Genomic DNA, 20,993 nt, shown 5'->3' on the forward strand with positions numbered 1-20,993 from the left:
ATTTCTCCAATTAAAACCTCATGCTCTGTTCTACTTAAAATTTCCATGCAAGTTTATTCTTACTTACCAGAGAAATAAATTTGTTTTTGTAGATCCAACGGATTTGGAAATGTTTTTGTTAGATAAATCCACTTGATAATGTTAGATGCTGGTTATAGGAAGGAAGACTTGTATTATTTCCTTATTTCGCAGTTCCAATTAATGTGAACTATAATAGGCAAATGTGATCTTTCTTTTTTTCTTTATATTTGTACCAACTGATATATTGGTTTGTTTTATTTCTATTTATTTCATAATTCTTTGTAAATATGACTTAAATTTAATAACGAATTAATTGTAAAAAAATGAACTCCTGACACAGTAAACTAATGGTATGGCATGGGTTTGTGTGCACACTTTCCAGTTCAGTGCACTTTTAACTTCCGATGATTGAGCTTACCATTAGTTTACTGTGTCAGAAGTTCAAATATGATTTATACACACACAAACACTTTCAGCCTAGAAAGCATTTTTGTATGCACAAAAGTATATTTACACACAGAAGACATACTTTGGTGTCAACAAGAGTTTGGCTTCCATGACCATGGGATTTCAAGGATTACTCAGCAGAGATGGGATACACCTGTTGAAGAAGGAAAGCAGTGTCTTTCAACACAGAATGGCAAACGTTCTGAGGAAGGCTTTAAACTAGAATTGTCAGGGATGGGTGAACAAAAACTTAGAGTAAAACATTAAATACTTGTATAGAAATGGGAAAAGAGGGCAATATTTGGAAAGCCATGAACACTAATGCTCATAGTATGGGAAATAAAGTCCTGGATCTAGAGGCAGTCATGGAAGAAGTCTATTATAGTGGTGGTCACAAAGACGTAGTAAGCAGAAAACCATAACTGCGATATAGTTATACCAGGCTACAATCTACTCAGGAAGGACCAGGTAGGAAAGAAGGGAGGATGTGTGGTATTATATATAAAAAATAAAGCAACAGCATTGCTGGGCTTTTGAAGTAAGGAGGTGGCACTGTGAGTTAATCTAGAAAGAGAAAATGGAATATCTTTATTGATGTAATATACAGACATCCAATACATATAGAAGAAATGGATAGAAATTTAATGGAGGATATTCACTAAATTGCTATGACAGGGGAGGTGCTATTGCTAGCAGATTTCAATCTGATGGATGTTGATTGGGAAATCCTGGCTGCAGTATCATCTAGAAGCAGAGAAATCTTGAATTTTATACAAAGAAAAACTGTTCTGTCAACTGGTACCAGGACCCACACAGGACGGGGCAATTCTGTGGCTTACCAAAAGGGATAGTATTTCTGATGTTGTAGTGTATGATCATCTGGGATCCAGTGATCACTGGATGGTGTGGTTCAGTATTAGGACACAAGAAATGACAATTCATTCAAAGGAGAGGGTCCTAGATTTCAGGAAAACAATTTCTTAAAATGGGGGAGTCCCTCAACGAATCATTAACTGGATGGGAAAATCTAAGGGAAGTAGAAGAGCAGTGGGCAGAACTAAAAGGAAAATTAAGAGAAGCTGGAACAGTAGTCAGGAATGCAAAAATTCAAATAGAAGAAAAAATATCAAATACAATACAAATGGGGGGACAAGTCTTTTTTTCAGTTAGTGATAGAAGAAAGTGAAAAAGTGGCATTTTGGGACTCAGAGGTGAAGGGGAGAAATATGTAGAGGCTAATGAGGAAAAAGCAAAATTGCTTAACAAATATTTCTGTTCGGTGTTCACTGTGGAAGGGCCTGGAACAGAGCTAAATAAAACAAACTCAAAAGACTGGAAGTGAGGTAAAACAAGTGATTTTTGGAATAGTGTGTTTGTGAGGAGCTAACTAAAAGTAGATAAGGTGATGGGGACAGACTAGATACATCTGACAGTACTAAGGGAAATTAGAGATGTTCTGGCAGCTCCGTTGGCTGACCTTTTCAATGCTTTTAGGGTCAGGAGTACTTTTGGAGGACTGGAGATAGACAGCTGTGGTTCCAATTCATAAAAGTGGAAGTGAGAAGGCTGGGAACTTAGGGCCTCATTTTCTAAAGTATCGCAGGCCTGCAATACTTTAGAAGATGAGGGGCCGAAACGGGGGGCGGGCCTGCGCTAACCGGCAGAGATCGCACCGTCGCGGTGCGATTGCTGCCGGTTTCACACCCAATAGCGCCACCATAGGAGGTGTAGCTATTGGGAGCGAAATAGGCAGCGAAAAGGCACCTACCTTTTCGCTGTCCGCGGCATCGGCTCAGAGTCGGCCCCGGTGATGCCCCAACTCCTTCTCTTCCGGGGTCGACTCCACCCCCATCCTAGTATTGCACGCGATAAGGGGCTTTTCGCGTGTGAAAGGTCCCTTATCGTGTGCGAGCGGCTTGGAAAATGAGGCCCTTAGTGACAAATTAATTGACTTGCTGTTAAAACATAGGATAGTGCAGTTTTTGAAATCCAATGGAATACAAGAACCAAGGCAGAATGGTTTTACCAGATGCAAACCCTGTCAGACAAATCTAATCAATTTCTCCGATTGGGTGACCAGAGCTTTGGATCAAGGGAGAGCGCTAGATATTGTGTAATTGGATTTCAGTTAAGACCTTTGACACGGTCCTGCATAGGAGACTTATAAATACGCACTTGGTATGGGACCTAGAATGACTCACTGGATTAGAAACTAGCTGAGTAGGAGGATAGTGGTCAAAGGAGTATTCTCTGAGGAGGGGTTACTAGCAGTGTCATTCAGGGATTGGTTTTTGGACTGGTTCTTTTCAACATCTTGCGAGTGACATAGCAAAAGGAATGCTGGGAAAGGTTTATATTTTTGCCCATGATACCAAAATCTGCAACATGGGGTCAGCCAGGAAGGTGTAGAAAACATGAGGAACCTAGCAAAGCTCAAGGAATGGAATAAGGTCTGGCAGTTAAGATTTAATGCTAAAAAATAATTCAGAGAAATGCATTTAGGATGCAAAAATCAAAGGAAGTAGTACAGTATAAGAGGTAAAAGTCTTAAGCACAAAAGAAGAGCAGGATCTGGAAATGATTAAATCTGATTATCTTAAAGTGGCCAAACAGGTGGATAAAGCACTGGCAAAAGCCAGAAAGATGCTTGACTACATAGGGAAAGGAATGGTCAGCAGAAAAAGAGTGATATTTCCCAAGTATAGGTCTCTGGTGAGACCTCATTTAGAATAGTGTACAATTCTGGAGACCACACCTTCAAAAGGATATAAACCAGGATGGACTCAGTCCAGAGAGTGGCTACTAAAACAAGTCATTGGTCTTTGTTCTAAAGCTTATAGAATAGACAAAAATCTAAGCATGTATTCCCTAGAGCAAAAGGTGATATGGGGGAGATATGAAATACATTTAAATATCTCAAAGGTTTCCAAGCACAGGAGGCAAGCCGCTTTCAACAGGAGAGGCTCTAGAATGAGTGGGTCATGAGATGAGGGCAATAGGGAGGAAATTCAGAAATAATCTTAAGAAATATTTCTGTAATTTATAGAGGGTGGTGGATACATGGTACAGCATCTCAGTCGAGGTGGCAGAGACAAAAACAGTACCTGAATTCAAGAAATCATAAGATAAGTATAGGGATCTCTATAGAAGGGATGGGAATTATAAAGCTAAGTTAACTGGGCAGATGGGCAGACTAGTTGAGCTATATGGTCCGTCATCATGTTTCTGAGTGTGCACAAAACATGTTTTCTATGCATAAATCCGGATTACAGTTCCTGACTCCATAACTCTGGCTTCTGCCCATAAATTGACACTAGCGTTGGAAGATTTACTCTCCCTCTGACTAGGAGTAAAATTTGCAGTGCTCAGAAACTAGTAGCCAACACCTTTCATTGCATTAGGGAGTAAAGTTAATTGCTTTATTTGCATGGGATCTGCACGAGAGGGCACTAAACAATACACAGTTTTACACACATTTTTTGTGCGTAGAACTTCATGCTGCATCGGGAGTAACATTTGTGCACACAACTGCCAAGTGAAATTGTGTGCTCTGCTGAGCATATCTTATTACACTGGGCTCCTGAATAGTGTGAAATAACCTGTTTGACTGCTTGCATTGTAGATTGAAGCAACTGGGCTTGTTCAGGTATCACCTATACTTTTATGTTGACCTATATTTTTCCATATTTAAGAGGATTAACATGGCAACCATACTACTATATTCTATGTAGGAATAAATCATTTTGAAAGACCTTTATTTCTTACCTACATAAACTTTCCACCGTTGAGGCATCGAGGACTAAAGCAAGAACATGCTTTAAATTCCTGCACTTTAATTCTGCTAATATATCTATTTTTTCTATGCCCATTTTCTTGCCAATAAGTCTTGAAAGTATTTCTTCCATTTCAGAAGTATCTGCTCCTTCAGCATGCCCCAGAAGTATATGTAGAGTGGTTTTCTCTGGTCTTTTTCTTTTGCTTCTTATGATCATTTCATGGACTATTTGCAAAGCAGGTGTCCCAGATAAATCTTCAAGCCTTAGAACAGAGTTTTCGTTATCATCTTCACTAACAACCTGTTCATTATGGTCTTCACTGACAGAGCACCTTAGAACTTTCAATTTATATTCTGAAGTGATTAGTTCAGTTTCATTATGCTCTTCTTCTGCTTCTGATTGTGAACCTCTTTCCCGTAGCGTGGATAACCTCCTGCTTCGTTCTACTTTTCTTGGTTTGCTTCTAATTAGCAAAGGTTTTGGAATATCTCGCTGTTTTTGAAAGAGTTCTTGGAAAGAACTTTCATGGTCTACTGAAGAATCTTGTGATTTATCCAAACCAAGTGAATGGAAAGCACTATCTTCAGTTCCTGAAAAATCCAGGTCAAATACTTCTGCAGCAGGAGGAGTGATTGTGTTAGATAAATGAAAGTTAAAGTCTGATGCAAGATTGCTGATTGGAGTAAGAAACTCATCCTCAATTTTTCCTAAATGAAACTTAGAACAAGCAGGAGTATGCAGTAGCTTGAGGCAGACATTTTCATCATTACTGCTTATAAGGATGCCATCATTGGTCTCATTGTGAATACTATATTGGACTGGAGACAGACATTCAGCTTCTGCCATTAAGTTGCTTTGACATTTTGAATCCTCTAGTGTAGAAGTCCTTTGCTGGGAAAAGGCAAGCCTCCGTTTCTGACAAGGAACAACAGACTCTTCGGTTTTTAAAGTGCTAGTAGCTATTGGTTTATAATCAACATTTCTTGGAGAACCCAAAGAACTATTTATCAAGATTTCCTCAAAAGAAGTTTGTTGTGAATTTATGCCTTTTTCATGGTTTTCTACAGAACTAATAGGCGTATCAAAGCTCTCCAAATTTCCACCAGAAGCTTTAGAAACAAGCAATCGCCTCCTCAATGAAACACCTTTTTTGGATACTTTAGGGGTTTCATACAACCCTGTAGATGTCCTATTTACTTCTTTTCTGCTTAATAGTAATGTATACTTTTCACTTTCAATGGGAGAAAATAGTAAAGTAGGATCTACATTTTCAGAGTCTTCATACAGTAATGTTAGGCTTTTTGGATCCAGAACTCCATAGTTTGTATCAGTGTGATCACAGATGGTGGCTTGTAATGATTCATTGTATCCACTGTCTCGTGACAAGCATGTGGAACAAGAGTCTTTGTAGCCAGGACAACGAACATACACACTAGGAGAGTCTAAGATGCTTCTTGAAGGAACAGTTGATAGAATTAAGTGACTTTCTGACGTCATCTTTCACGATTCTGTGAATTAAAATAGAAAGTTCTGTTACCAAAAAAAATTGCTTTTATACAGTTATTAGAAAGCATGTTTGCTTACCTATACAGAAGATTTTTTGTAAACAGCAGGATGAATTAGCCGTAACTTGTGGGCTATGTCATCCAATAGTGCTGACAGACTCAGTTCTCAGTAAAGACTTTAATAAACTTGGCTGGGTGTTCCCACATATGCATGCTGTCTTGTAAGCCTCTGAGTCTCTTCCAGAGCTTAAGATTTAGCAAGACAGTCTACTCTCCAGGGAGATGAGAAGGTATTACCTATGGCTGATTCATCTTGCTGTCTACAGAGAACCCCATTTACAGGTAAGCAAATTTAACTACAAAGAAAGCAAGCAGGCATGAATTAGCCATTAGCCCATCTGCAAATTTCTCCCAACTTTCCTGGTGGACAACTCCAGAAGTCACCTCAACCCACACCAGGCCTGAACTGCTCCAACCCCATGCTCCTCGAGCATCCAGCCAGTTACTGGGGAGGTGGCAGCCAATCTGCATACTTCTCCCAGCTGCTTCAAAAGATACTCCAACCCTCTTTGGCTTTCACCAGATGGCCAGAAGGTGCACATCATAATATTATCATAGGTAAGTAAACTTTTTCTCCCTCCATTTGCCATGGCTCTACTATAATTATTCTGCCTGATACAAATCTTCCCCAATCTAATTCCCTCCTGCAAATCACTAACTCTACTGTCCCCATTCTCTAATTTATTTACCTCAGCTGCCATTCTGTCTTCTGCCCTGTCCAATGCTGTTGAGCTTTAATGTTTTCTTCCTCTCCTTCAGCTATCTCCCACTCTCCTCGACAGCCTCTCAACCTCAACATTGTCATCATACCTCCATCTTTCTTCTCTGTATTCACCTGCTCTTCCTTTTAACACTCTGCTAGGGATATCAATCCCAATCCTGGCTCTCCAAGGATTGTGCCCATTTGTGAATATCAAACTATTACCCGTCTAATCTTATCCCTGGTTCCTCTCCTCCCTCCCTCCACTTCCTCTCTCATGTTCTCTGTGGAATGCCTGCTCTATTGCAGACAAGCCTACCTACATTGATAACCTCTCTCTCATACTTGTCATTTTTTGCTATGCTGGGACTTTACTTTTCCCCTGAGGAGGCTGCTTCACATGCTGCTCTTTTTTTTTTATTTATAATTTTCAAAGATAACCAGAGTACAACATAAGGCCATTGCCTATAAAGCACATATGTATCAAGAACATATAGAAATATGCAAACATATTTCCAAACATCTAGTAGGCCAATATCCAAAAAACTTACATTATCCCATCATTTTTAATAACATGAACATGAAATATCCCTCCCCATCCTGCCACCCTCCCGCCCCATCCCACTTTGGCATAAAAGAATTAACACTCTCTTAACTACTGTAATATAACATGTTCATGGTGTAATATCCCTATGGCTGATATTAGTGTAGTCCGTGAGCTTGTACCTGATGTTTGGCTTTCCAACCAAGATGCACATGCTGCTCTTCATGGAGAAAAGATGACCTCCCATATACCTTGCACAGTAGACTACAGTGGTAGTGTACCTCCTGTAGCATTTCAAACCTTTGTTCCAACTCAATCCCATTCTCTTCCTTTGAAGCTAACTCCACTTATTCACCTCGGTACCTCTCTAGATAGCTATCATTTAATTGAGCCCCTGCTAAATCCCCTTCTCCCTCACATTTTTTTTTTATTTATGGTTTCCTTCTTTGAGCCATCTTTCCCTTCCCTTATTCTTGGGGACTTTAACCTCCATGATGCTTATCTTTGGACTCTTATGCCTCAAAACTCCCAGTAACATAGTAATTACGGTAGAAATAGGCCAAGTAGTCCATTCAGACTGCCCAGCAAGTTTCTTATAGTAGTAACTGCTGCTCTGTTCCAGTTACTTCCATAACTTTCTGTTAAGGGTAGCAATATTAACAATGAAAAGCAAATGTTGCTTACCTGTAACAGGTGTTCTCACAGGACAACAGGATGTTAGTCCTCACATATGGGTGACATCTGTTGCGGTCTCCACCGCTTCCCCTCTCTTTGCTGTACTCAGGGCTCACCTCCGATGTCGGGAACGCCGTTCCCGCGGCTCTGCTGGGCCTTTGGGGCGTCCGCCATTACTGGGTCATCTCGCTGCTGCCACGCGCATTCTGGACGCACGGTCACCGGAAGTCTGGCCCCGCCTGGGCTAACTATGCCACGCCCCAAGCCTGATTTAACCGGCGTTCATCTGCCTTCTCATTGCCTTGCAACGAGGGTCGCTACTGTTGGTAGTTCTTAGTTGCGCTTCTGCTGTTCTGCTTCCCGGTTGACCTCAGCTTGTTCCTGACTCCGCTTCTGCCTGCCTTTGACCTCAGCTTGTTCCTGACTTCGCGTCTGCCTGCCGCCTGCCATTGACCTCAGCTTGTTCCCGACTCCGCTTCTGCCTGCCGCCTGCCACTGACCTCAGCGTGTTCCCGACTCCGCCTCTGCCTGCAGCCCGCCATTGACTTCAGCTTGTGCCCGACTCCGTTCCAGCTTGCCACCAGCCTCCGACCTTTGCCTGCACCTGAGACTGCTTCGACTGGCTGCCAGCCTGACTTGGGTTTGTCTTCCTTCTACTCACTGCCCGGTCTGGCTCTTTTGCACGCTACAGACTCCGGTCCTGCCTTCAGTAGGTCACAGCCTACGTTACGCTACAGACTCTGTTCCTGTTACCTGTCTGCTCCACGGCATTCTACAGACCCCGGGCCTGCTCTCTACTGCTTGTTCAGCAGGCTACAGACTCTATCTACTGCCCCGTTCTCGCCGGCCCTTCCTGTTCCCTGCTGCTGGACTCTGTGGATTACTCTTGCCCATGCCTTTTCTATAGAGACTGTTACTGTGTTCCTAAGTCCCAAGGTTCTAGGACCCTACGGGCTCCTCCTGGGGGGCTCCTGGTTCCCGGGTGAAGACCTGTGCCTGTGGCTCCGCCTCCCGAGCTACTCTACCCAGGGTAGTTCGGTTCAAGGGTTCACACCTGGACTGCAGCTTCCCAGACTGCAACAGACATCACAGGATGGAGCCCAATCACGGAAAATTTCTGTCAAAGTTTCCAGAACTTTGACTGACCCCTACTGGGCATGCCCAGCATGGCACTAACCCTGCAGCCAGCAGGGATCCCCCTTCATTCTATTTAAAAGCTACGGGCAGTACCAAAAAATAAAATAATAAAACATTACGAACCCAGCACCGTGGGGCGGCAGGCGGGTTTTGTGAGGACTACCATTCTGCTGTCCTGTGAGAACACCTGTTACAGGTAAGCAACATTTGCTTTCTCACAGGACAAGCAAGACAGTAGTCCTCAAATATGGGTGAGTACCGAGCTGAGGATGTCCGAACATGCACCAAATGTACCCAAAGGCGTGCAACAGGCACAACAACTGGGATGGAATTTGGTGGAGGGCATCCTGAACCCCACCGAGCAGGCAGAAGGGTATTGGTACGTCACGTTGTAAACAGGTTACGAAGGACAGACTGGCTGAAGATGGAATCTTGTCTTCTGGCTTTGTCCAAGCAATAGTGGGCTGCAAAGGTATGGAGAGAACTCCAGGTGGCAGCCCTGCAAATGTCAGGAAGCGGCACCGATCACAGGTGTGCTACTGAAGTCGCCATGGCCCTCACAGAGTGTGCTTTAACATGGTCTTGAAATGGAATGCCCTCTTGTTGATAGCAAAAGGATATGCAGTCCGCCAACCAGGAGGAGAGAGTCTGCTTACCCACAGGTTGCCCTAATTTGTTAGGGTGGAAAGAGACGAACAATTGAGTGCTCTTCCTGTGGGCAACTGTACAGTCTAGATAAAATGCTAGAGCCCGTTTAAAGTCAAGGGTATGCAGAGCCTGCTCTCCTGGATTGGAATGGGGCCAGGGAAAAAAGGTAGGTAGTATGATGGCTTGATTGAGGTGAATATCCGAAACTACCTTAGGTAAGAATTTAGTGTGCGTGCAGAGTACTGCCCGGTCCTGCAGAAGTTTAGTGTAAGGCGGATGGGTAACTAGGGCCTGTAATTCACTAACTCTGCGAGCTGAAATGATTGCCAAAAGGAAAATCACTTTCCATGTGAGATAGAGGTTCACAAGAGTGAAGAGGCTCGAATGGTGGTTTCATGAGCCAACCCAAAACCAGATTAAGGTCCCAAGAAGGGGCCGGAGGACGCAGTGGAGGCTTGAGGTGAAGCAAGCCCTTCAAAAAACGTGTTACGTGTTACAAGGGGTTGTACTGATATAGGAACATCCCCGAAACCTTTATGGAAGGCGACTACCGCACTGGCATGCATTCTGATGGAAGAAGTCTTTAGACCTGACTCTGATAAATGCCAGAGATAGTCCAAAAACTTCGTGATTGGACAGGAAAAGGGGTCAAGGGACTGAGAAGAGCACCATGACGTGAACCTTTTCCATTTGTAAGCGTAAGCTTTTCTCATGGATGGCTTCCGTGAAGCAATCAAGACACGGGAATCTGGTTCAGAAAGGTTAAGTGGCTGAAGGATTAACCTTTGTAAAAGAACAGTCGTTAGATAAACATTTGCAAGTCTGATTTATGGTATAGGCAAAGAGATTGTTTCTGATGATACTGAATGGAGGAGTAAAATGCCCCCACACTATGCTCCTGCTATGGCTGCTTTTTCAACATCCATGCCGTCAGGGACAAGGTGTGAAGATTGGGATGGCGGAGGCACCAGTCGTTTTGAGTGATCAGAAGCGGGTCCGTCCCTAAGGGAATGCGCCTGCGAATGGAGAGATCCTGCAGTACTGGAAACCACTCTTGGCGTGGCCAGTGAGGTGCTATGAGGATCATGGTTCCCTTATCCTGACGTAATTTCACGACAGTCTTCGAGAGAAGAGGAAGTGGAGGGAATGCATAGAGCAGACAGGTTGCCCACGAGAGGGAGAATGCGTCTCTGGGCTGAGAGTGCTTGCTGAGAATAAGAGAGCAGAAGTTCTCTACTTTGAGGTTCTGAGGAGACGCAAACAGGTCCATCTGAGGATATCACCATCGTTGGAAGATGGAGTTCGCCACAGAGGGGTTGAGACACCACTTGTGCAGTTGAAAGATGCGACTCAGCTTGTCTGCCAACACATTGTCCACTCCCAGCAAGTAGGTGGCCCTGAGATACATCGAATGGGAGAGCGTTTCCGCCCATATCTGTGCAGCTTCCTGGCACAGAAGGAAGGAGCCCGTACCTCCCCGTTTGTTGATGTACCACATGGCCACCTGGTTGTCCGTCTGAATCAGGATGACTTGATTTGAGAGGCGATCCTGAAAAGCCCTGAGAGCATATCTGATTGCTCGAAGTTCCAGGAAATTTATTTGGTGTTTGGTTTCCTCTGGAAACCAAGAGCCTTGTGTCTGCAGATCGGCCACATGGTCTCACATCCGAGGTTGGAAGCATCGGTGGCGAGAATTAATTGAGGGTTTGGAGCCTGAAAGGGCAAGCCTTGGAGGAGATTGATCTGATTTTTCCACCATACAAGAGACTGACTGAGTGAGTCGGTTACGCGGACAATGGTAGACAGGGGCTGAATGCTTTGAGTCCATTGAGACAGAGTCCACTGCATGACTCATGGCCAAATGGGCCATTAGTGTGACCTGAACTGAGGACGCCATGTGTCCCAGGAGGATGAGAAAGTGGTGTGCAGTCGCAGAGTGCCGAGACTGCAGCTGGCGTGCAAGAGACACGAGAGTGAGAGCTCGCTGTCGAGGCAGAAAAGCCTTTGCCTGCAAGGTGTCCAAGTCTGCCCCAATGAACAACAAGGTTTGAGATGGGACTAAGTAGATTTGTCGTAATTGACTAGAAATCCTAATGAAATTAGAGTTTGTAAGATTAGATTGAGGGACGACAGAGCAGCTTGCTGAGTGGGAGCCCTGATTAACCAGTCGTCTAGATAGGTATAGACATTAACACCTTGGGTCCTGAGGAAGGCTGCAACTACTACGAGGCATTTTGTGAAGACTCGTGGCGCAGACACTAGGCCGAATGGAAGCACTCGGTATTGATATTGCTTGGGGCCTACTAGAAACCTCAGGTATTTGTGATGAGATGGAGTTATCGCAATATGAGTGTATGCGTCCTGGAGGTCCAGAGAGCAGAGCCAGTCGCCTCTTGTAAAAGAGGAAGAAGCGAGCCTAAGGTTACCATCTTGAACTTCTCTCGCTGGAGGTACTTGTTGAGGGCCCGTAGGTCCAGAATAGGATGAACGCCTCCCGATTTTTTGGGGATTAGAAAGTACCAGGAATAGAACCCTAGGCCGTGCTGAGAGTAGGGTACGGGTTATATTGCCTTGAACTGGAGAAGGAGGGAGACCTCTTGATCCAGAAGGATGGAGTGATTGGATGTTCTCCACATCAGTAGAGGTGGGGGAGTCCGGTGGCAAGGAGAGAAAATTCAGATGGTAACCCTGAGCAATTATTGTCAATACCCATTGGTCTGAGGTGATTGAGTGCCATATGTTGTGGAAATGACACAATCGACCTCCCACTGGTATGTGAGGCAGTGGAATCTGGCTGCTGCTCTCTAGGTGGAAGTCAAAAACCTGATGCAGGCCCTGGTTGAGGAGCTGCTTGTGGTTTTTGTTTACGTGTTTGACGAGACTGTGCTTTTTGAAAAGGTCTCATGGCACGGGATCTGGTTGGTAGTGGGTAGGACTTCTTCGGGTGGAAGAATGACTTTTTAGAGTCCTTTCTGAAGGGCTGTTTAGAAGAATAGTCAGAAGGCATCAGAGAGAGCTGTCTTAGGGTCTCATGATGGTCCTTAAGTTCCGCCTCCGTCCGTTGAATCTGTTCTCCAAACAGATTATCTCCTACACAAGGCAGGTCGGATAACCTGTCTTGTACCTCAGGGCGAAGGTCAGAAGACTTGAGCCAGGCCCACCTTCTCGCCGAAATGGCAGATACCCTAGTAGCAGTATCAAAGATATCATAAGATGATCTGATCTCATGCTTGCCTGCCTCAAAACCTTTGTTTACTAAGGTTTGGAGCTGTTCTTGAAATTGCTGAGGCAGGGAGTCTGTCAAGTCTTGTATCTGCTTAAAAATAACCCTGTTATATTGAGTCATATAGAGTTGATAAGCGGCAATTCGGGAGATGAGCATTGAACCTTGGAAGACTCGGCGACCAATGGCATCTAGAAACTTCTGTTCCTTGCCAGGGGGAAAAGAAGTGTGAGGCTTTGATCTCTTTGCTCTATTCTGTGCAGATTCCACCACTACAGATTGGTGATCCAATTGTGGTTTCTGAAAGCCTGGAGCTGACCGCACCAAATAGGTAGGGTCAGCTTTCCTGTGGACCGGAGCAATGGAGCCAGGATGTTCCCAGTTCTATTTCAGGAGATCCAGAAGAACCTGGTGGATAGGGATGGAGGTTATTACCTTGGGAGCATCCAGGAATTGTAGTAACTCCATCATCTGATGCCTATCATCCTGTTCAGTCTGTAATTGGAAGGGAACCAATTCAAACATTTCCTTCACAAAATTTATAAAGGAAAGGTCCTCTGGAGGAGAACGCTTTCTACTTTCAGTGGGTGAAGGTGGTGAAGGCAAATCATCGGTGTCTGGGGAGGAAACATCAGTCCAGGTATCATAAGGATCAGCACCTGCCCCTCTAGGATGTAGAGAGGAACGGGATGGTTGGATACCTGAAGGTCATGGTCTAGGCTCCAAAGGAATCGAAGGAATAATCGGAGGCACCGATGAAGGCATCGAAGGCACCGGCATCAAGGGCATTGATGGATGGCTCGGTGGCACAGACAGGCATATCAGCACCGATGGTTGGATCAGTGGCGATGGACGTATCGGCATCAATGGCTGAGGCAGAACTCCCGAAGGAGGGATGCGAAACGGTGTTTCTTCTCCTGAGGACAGTGAGCGGGGAGGGTACCTGCGCCATCGTGACCCAGGGTCCATCGGTGGAAAAACGGCTATGAGCACTTCCATCCTGGAGAGCAGTGGTGCCAACGCTGCCGGAATCGGGTCGGTGATCAGTTCCACAATCGGTACCGGTGTCGGAGGAACCTGGAGTCATTGCATCGCCTTGTCGATGGCCTCCTGAACCATCCGGTCCAGTTCTTCTCGGAGACCCGGAGCTGGTACTGCTTGCTCCAGAACAGAAGAAGGAGGCAGAGGCATAGTGGGAGGGACCACCGTTAAAGGCGGAGTCGCGGCTCCCAATGCCGCATCGGGGGAGGGTTGCCTCGGTGTCCCAGTCTCCGAAAAGGTCGGTGCCTTTTCTGGATGGGATTTCTTCGAAGGCAGCTCGGATGATGATTTCGCTCCCTCGATGGTCCGAGACTTTCTATGCCGGTGGCGATGTTTGTCTCTACAATCCCCTCAGGCCTGAGGGGGAGTAGAGGGTGTCGAAGGCCAAGATGTCGTCGATGCCGGACAGTCACCGGTCGATGGACGATACCGGTTCCGACGACGTCGATGCAATGGAGAGAATCGGGGTTTGAGCACGGAAGAGAAGTTCCATCTTTTCCATTCTGGCCTTGCGACCATTTAGGCACATTTGGTACAGGTCAAGACATCGTGCTCATGTCCAAGACACATTACACAGACTTTATAGGGGTCTGTGATGGACATGGTGCGATTACAGTCCGGGCACCGGCGGAACCCCGACGTCATGGCCATGGAAAAAATTGAGCAGCAGTACGGTCGATGGCCAGTAGGCTGCGAGGGCCAAACTTGACGGTAATCAACGGAAAAATGGGTAAAAACTTACCGGAGTACCACGGCTTGAAAAAGTTGAAAGAGGGACCCCTGTGGGGCAAATTAACTTTTAGTAATTCTGAGAGGAAAATTCCTGTCAGGAATCTCTGCAGAGCTCCTTTACCGCGAGGCTACTGCTGCACGGAAAAAAGAAGACTGAAGGAGGACCCCTGCTGGCTGCAGGGTTGGTGCCATGCTGGGTATGCCCAGTAGGGGCCAGTCAAAGTTCTGGAAACTTTGACAGACGTTTTCCTTGATTGGGCTCCATCCTGTGATGTCACCCATATATGAGGACTACCATCCTGCGAGAATGCGTCAGTACCAGATTGGATTTTTAATGGTTTACCATGATTCCCAAAAATTTAGGCAGCGTAACGTTTGGTGAAGGTATTCTTTGAGGGTGTGCGGTGAAGACGCTACTATGAGCCAGTCGTCTAGGTAAGGAAATATCTTGATGCCTTTCTGGCGAAAATGTGCCACCACCACTGCCATGCACTTGGTGAAGACTCTGGGGGCTGACGACAGGCCGAAGGGTACTACTCTGGTATTGGAAGTGTCATTCCCAAAACTGGAGAGAGAGGTATCGCCACGAAGAGTGGTGGATAGGGATATGTGTGTAAGCATCCTTTAGATCTATGGAGCACATCCAGTCCCTGGGTTGAAGAAGACGGCAATATCGTCTTTAGGGAGACCATTTTGAATTTCTCCCTGACTAGATGTTTGTTTCAGCTCCCATAAATCCAGAATTGTTCGCTGGCCCCCTGTTTTCTTGGGAATCAGGAAATAAGGTGAATAAAAACCCTTGTGGCGAGCATGGACAGGGACCTGTTGTATCGCCTGTTGTTGAAGTTAGAGTTGAAATTCCTGTGTCAATTGTTGTTGACGACTTGGAATCAGAGCTGAAATTAGGTGGGGCAGATCGGGTTTAGTGCGGAAGCGAAGTTGATATCCCTGTCGCACAATTTTCCAGAAACCCATAGGTCCGTTGTTATGGCTTCCCAGAGTGGAAGGCAAAGGGTGATTCTTCCCGGGGGGTGTAGTGGCAGTGATGATGGCGTAGGTATTAAAAAGATGGCCCCAGTTTGGCCGTCTGTTGAGGCTGCTGTGCCAGCGTTCTCTGCTGTCTCGCTCTGCCCCTTCTTGCTTGCAGCGGTGGGGTCGCCGTCTGTTGTGGAGGGTTGTATGGAGAAGGACGAAACTGCTGGTATTGCCTGTAGGGTTGTCGCTGGTATTGTTGTCTGCGGTTAGCAGAGTAATACCTCTTTTGTGTGGCAAAGGAAGAGGAATGGGTCAATGATTGAACAGCCAGGGCTTGGTCTTTCAAGTTCGCCACCGTTTCCTGGAACTTGTCCCCGAACAGGTTGTCCCCTTTACACGGTAAGTTCGCTAGACGCTCATGAAGGTCTTCTCTAATGGCGCTGGAGCGAAACCAAGCCATGCGGACGGGCGGCAAAGGCTGCAGCAGATGTATGAGTAAACGACTCAAAAGATTCATACACCGTCCAAAGAAGATGCCGAATGCCCTCCTCCAGGTCTTGTATCGGCTGAGCTATGATTGGGTCTTCCGGAGCAGGCAGAGCTGCCTTCAACGTTTGACGATTCTCATAGAGATATTGGACCAAGTAAAATTGGTGTTGGCTAATCCTGGAGGACAGAATAGACGACTGATATGATCTCTTTCCGAACTCATCCAGGATCTTTTGGTCTTGCCCAGTGGTGTTGATGAATGCAGCCTAGATCGCTGCATTGCCAACTCCAAGACCAGCGAAGAATGGGGAAGTTGTGTCGCAGAGTAGAATTTACACTTTTGCATTCGGAATTTTAGGTCTGTCTTTTTGGAGACCGGTGGGATTGTATATGGAGTCTCCCACGATTTCTCCATCACCGAATCCAGTACCTTGTGGGATGGTAACGAGGCTGGTTCAGCTGGATCATCAAATATTTTAAGCAAGCCCAACGTTGTTGCTCTAGGGTCTTGTAGTTTCTGGACTTGTAGGTTAAGTAGTTTTCCCAATTTGTTGAGGAATTTGGGATAGGATAGGTCCTCCGGAGGTGAATAAGGTTCAGGGGTATCCTCTGGAGGATCAGAAGGATAGCCAGTTGATGATGTGGGAGAAGATGGAGGAGAATCAAAGTCTGTCTTTTGAATCTGAGGAGGTGACTGGTTCGGTGGAGAAGGGTTTCAGATTCTCTCCGGTGATGAGTCTCTGTGAGGCGAAGGGGCCGCAGTACTTACGGGGGAGGATGGCATTTGAAAAGATGATTGCGGCGTCTCAAAAAGGCCCGAGAGGGCTGACAACAACTGTAAAAATGCCTCCTTGGTCTGTTGCGGAATTCTCTGTTTGCCATGTGTTTCCCTGTACCGTAGTTTTCCTTCCTTTCTTGGCTGGTGGAGAGTGTGATATGTTGTCCCCTGCTGGAGAAGATCTTGAACGTCTCAGGGATGAAGAGGAGGATGAGGAGGTAAGTCTCACCTAGTCCCCTTCCCATTGCGGTCTCTATGCACCTTGTTCACTCTCAGGTGACTTGGAGTGATGTGAAGAATGTGAGCTATGGAAGCTCATGGGGGGAAGGGTGAAAAACTCCCCATTTTTGAGGAAGTGGAATCCTTTCGGCCGCTGCTCGTGGGTATTGTGACCCTATGACTGTGGCTGTGGACATTCATTGTGTGGGTTTTTTCCCTTGAGAAATGAGTTGAGGTGTGAGGCTGAGTCGTTTTTGATATAGACCTTTAATGCGCCTGTTTAGATTTGCCCTGCGTCGATTTTGACAGCTGTGGTTTTTGCGAGGTGACGTGAGCCACTAGTTTATGTTTGTGCGTCATTGGTATCGCACTCTGTGTCGAAGTAAACACTGTGTCGAGCTTTTCGTTTTTTGCGGCAATTTGGACCCTTCCAGCATCGACTGCGTTGGCTTCGGCACTGATGATGTCTGCGGAGTCGCGTCACTCCGTGGAGTCGACGACGTTGTGTGCATCGATTTCGTATGTGTCGATGTTTTATGTCTCGATACAGAGGCCTTGGAGTGTGTCGATGCGTCCGAATGCGCCGGTTTAGGCGCTGATTGGTCAGCATGCTTCGGTCGGGTTCCCGCACGGCAAACTGGTGTTGACGCTGACGACGCAGATTTAATCGAGTCCCCAGCTTCCTGCGGCCTCGACTCCTTCGACTGCCACTGACAGATATGACTCGTCGAGTCATGGCTATGAAGGCCTAGACTCCGAGCTCTGTCTCCACCCTCCATCTTTCTAGGTCTGGTCGTGGAGGGTTCCACGGATGCTGCCCTTTGTACCTGAGGGGTCTTATGCTTCCTGGGTCCCGGCGATGACTGTGCCTCCGACGGTGGGGCAGAGGACCCTGATTGCGCGTCCTTCAGGGCCTGGATCTTATGGCCCCTCTGTCGCCTGGCTCGTGGCGACATCCTGGCGCAATGCTGACATGCGGCCTGCTGATGGTCCAGTCCCAGGCAGTGGTAGCAGCTATTATGTCCATTGGTAATGGACATGATTTTGCTGCAACCACAAGGTTTGAAACCTGGAAGCCTGGGCGCTCATTTTTGGGACATTTACTCTGTTTTTTACTACTAGCCTAAGGAGAAACTAGCGCCGCATGCGCTCCCGCGCGCGGAAAAACCAGACTGAAGAGAGACTGTTTTTCTGCATGGGAAGGCACACGCAGCCGCACAGAGCAAAGCTCTGTATTCTACTCAGAAGCTCCGCCTCCTGGGCCCTGATGGACAGTTCCCATGACAGCATGGCTAATTCAGCCCTGCTATCAACGGGAAAAGCATTTTAAACAGTCAGCAGTGGGAGTGAACTTAGCTCTAAAAGCCAGTGTTGGGGAAACAAACGCCCTATGAAAGAACTTAAATTGCATTTCACTTATATAACTATTATAAGACACTGATTTCAAGGACAAACCAGGTGAGTAAATGTTGGCTGGTCAACTGAAACCCACCATCTAATAGTCAGCAGTCCAAAATAGACGTGACCCACTCTCCCAGTTCCAAGTTTTCTAAGGCTTTATTAATCTGAGACAAAGAAAGTTTCCTTTGCTCAATATGGAAAAAGACAGCTATTTTATGCACTACAGTAGGTAAAGACTCTACATAGTGCCGGAGCTGTAGATAGGAGAAAAAATCTTGGGTTCTCAACCCAAACTGTGTTTGTAAAGACTGGAAAGGGAAAACAGGCCCATCTATGGACAGCACCTGCTGAAGCTGTTTGGCTCATGAGTCTTCCAAAATAATAAACCACGAGATTGAGTTCCGCAGGGAAGTCTAAATTCCCCTGTATGGGCAAAAATGGTGTACATGAGGTAGATAATTGTAATTTCTTCATCAAGAACCTCCATGTCCAACAAAGATGAAAAGCAACCGATTTTTAGACAGACCAGAAGGAAGATTCTGAAGATGCCTGTAATAGATAGTGGAGATCCAAATTATGCAGAACTGCCCTGTCGTACTCAAGAAGAATGAAAACAGAGTAGTCATACAACCAGTCACAAACTATATGTAAAAGACAGGCCAAATTATAACTCTTGAAGTCTGGGAGACCCAGTCAACTTCTGGACCATGACTGTTTGAGTTGAGATAATGCGATTCTGGACCACTTACTGGCCCAAATAAAACACGAAAGTAACTTATCCAATGCGAGGGCATCTGTACACGTTAACAATAGGGGCACCATCTGCAACACATATAACCACTTAGAAAACAAAATCTTAAAAAGATTAACCCGCCCTCCCAAGGACAGGGGTAAATTCTGCTATACCGCTAATTTGTCTTTAGTTAAAGCCAACATCGAAGAAATATAGAGGACAGCTAGAGTCATCATGATAATTATCCCCAAACGACAAAAAGTTCCCTTTGCACATTTTAAAGGAATTTCTCCCATCCACTGTTCTTTAAGCATAGCTGGAAAAACCAGGGCCTCGACTTGTCCCAATTTAATTTAAATCCTGAAAATTCCTCAAATATTTGAAAAGTCCTTAATAAGTTAGTAAAAGAAGGTAACAGGTCACCTAAAAAAGCCTAAAGGTCATCTGCAAAAGCAGCGTATTTAAAAAAAATAAGACCCCATTTGAATGCCCTGAACCTCATCGGATTGTTGAAGCTTGACCAATAAAGGTTCCATGGCTAAAACAAACAACAAAGGGGAAAGAGGGCAACCCTGCCTCGTACACCTTTGAACAGCAAAGGTCGGGGCAGACATCTCCATTAACAGTGAGGTTAGCTAAGGGGTTAGTATATAATAATCGAACTCCATCCAGAAAGAATCCACTTGATTGCACATGGTGCAACACCTCAAATAGATACTGCAATTCCACCCTGTGAAATGCCTTCTCTGCATCGAAACTACCATAAAACGGCAGAGCTTTTCTAGTACAGAGTGAAATGGTAGACAAAAATGTATGAACATTCATAGAGGCATATATCCCCCAGACAAAACCAACTTGGCCTGGTACAGTTTAATCTGGCAGCCAAAATTTCTGCTAACAGCTTCTGATCAAAGTTTAATAAAGAAATAGGGCGGTAGGACACAACAGACTCAGGGTGCTTACCCAGCTTAGGTATAACCATAATAATCGCTCTATTCTCTGCAGTGGGATATTGCCCCTCCTTAATCAATTCAGCAAACGTATCTACAAGTAAGGGGGAACCTCGTCAATTAAGATTTTATAAACTTCAGCAGTGAAGCCATCTGGACCTGGAGTCTTCAGAGCCTTTGCCAAACGAAGTCCCATGATTACTTCTCCCAAGCTAATAGATCAGTTTTAAACAGCATAATTGAGATTCTTCAAAATGTTTAAGGCCAAGTTGGGATAAAAAAAAAAAAGTCTGACATTTGGTTAAATTACAGCCACCTGAGCTACAGAGATGCGCATAGTACTCAGAAAATACCTGAGGTAGAATGGATCAGATGACCACACTGATCCTGTAGGTGGACTGTGATCCCCCTTGATAAGATGGGCTAACAACGTCCCAACTTGTTGGCCTGCTGGTACAATTTAAACTTTAGAATACTTTTTTTTAGCCCTTTGAAGCAATATAGTATAGAAAAGCCTTCCTAGTAGCCACCATATTATTTATCTGCAATGCCGCCTTACATTTCCCCAATTTTGTCTCCAAAACCACCAATTGTTGTCTAAAGACTTCCGTCTCCAGGCCAGATATGAAATTATGTCTCCTCTCAAAACCACCTTAGCAGTGTACCAGGAAAGAGTCTGAGAAGCCTCAAAATGTGCCCCATTAGTGGCCACAAAATTCGCCCAACATCGCCTCAAATAATCCTGAAATGCAGTATCTGTGGCTAAATATGGACATTTCCAAGACATATGGGAGGGACTACCTGCCAGGCCACTCAAAATTAACCAAATGGGGGCATGATCTGAAATTTTAATATTGCCGATATGAGTATCGTCCACTTGAGAAAGGTGTTGCCCGGAACATAAAAAATAGTTTATTCGAGACAAAGTGGAGTGTGCCC

At 45.5% G+C, this 20,993-nt stretch overlaps 1 protein-coding gene across 3 annotated transcripts in view; it reads right to left on the bottom strand.

The window, feature by feature from the left end:
• Positions 1–20,993, bottom strand: part of FBXO43 (F-box protein 43) — a 236,775-nt gene that overhangs the window by 180,293 nt on the left and 35,489 nt on the right. For all 3 annotated transcript variants that reach the window (XM_029591793.1, XM_029591794.1, XM_029591792.1), the window contains exon 2: positions 4,234–5,752. In XM_029591793.1, the coding sequence (XP_029447653.1) occupies positions 4,234–5,741 (1,508 nt within the window). In that variant the 5' untranslated portion in view covers positions 5,742–5,752. The remainder of the gene's footprint in view (positions 1–4,233; positions 5,753–20,993) is intronic.

This window comes from Rhinatrema bivittatum, chromosome 2, assembly GCF_901001135.1.
Source record: "Rhinatrema bivittatum chromosome 2, aRhiBiv1.1, whole genome shotgun sequence".
Lineage (NCBI taxonomy): Eukaryota > Metazoa > Chordata > Amphibia > Gymnophiona > Rhinatrematidae > Rhinatrema > Rhinatrema bivittatum.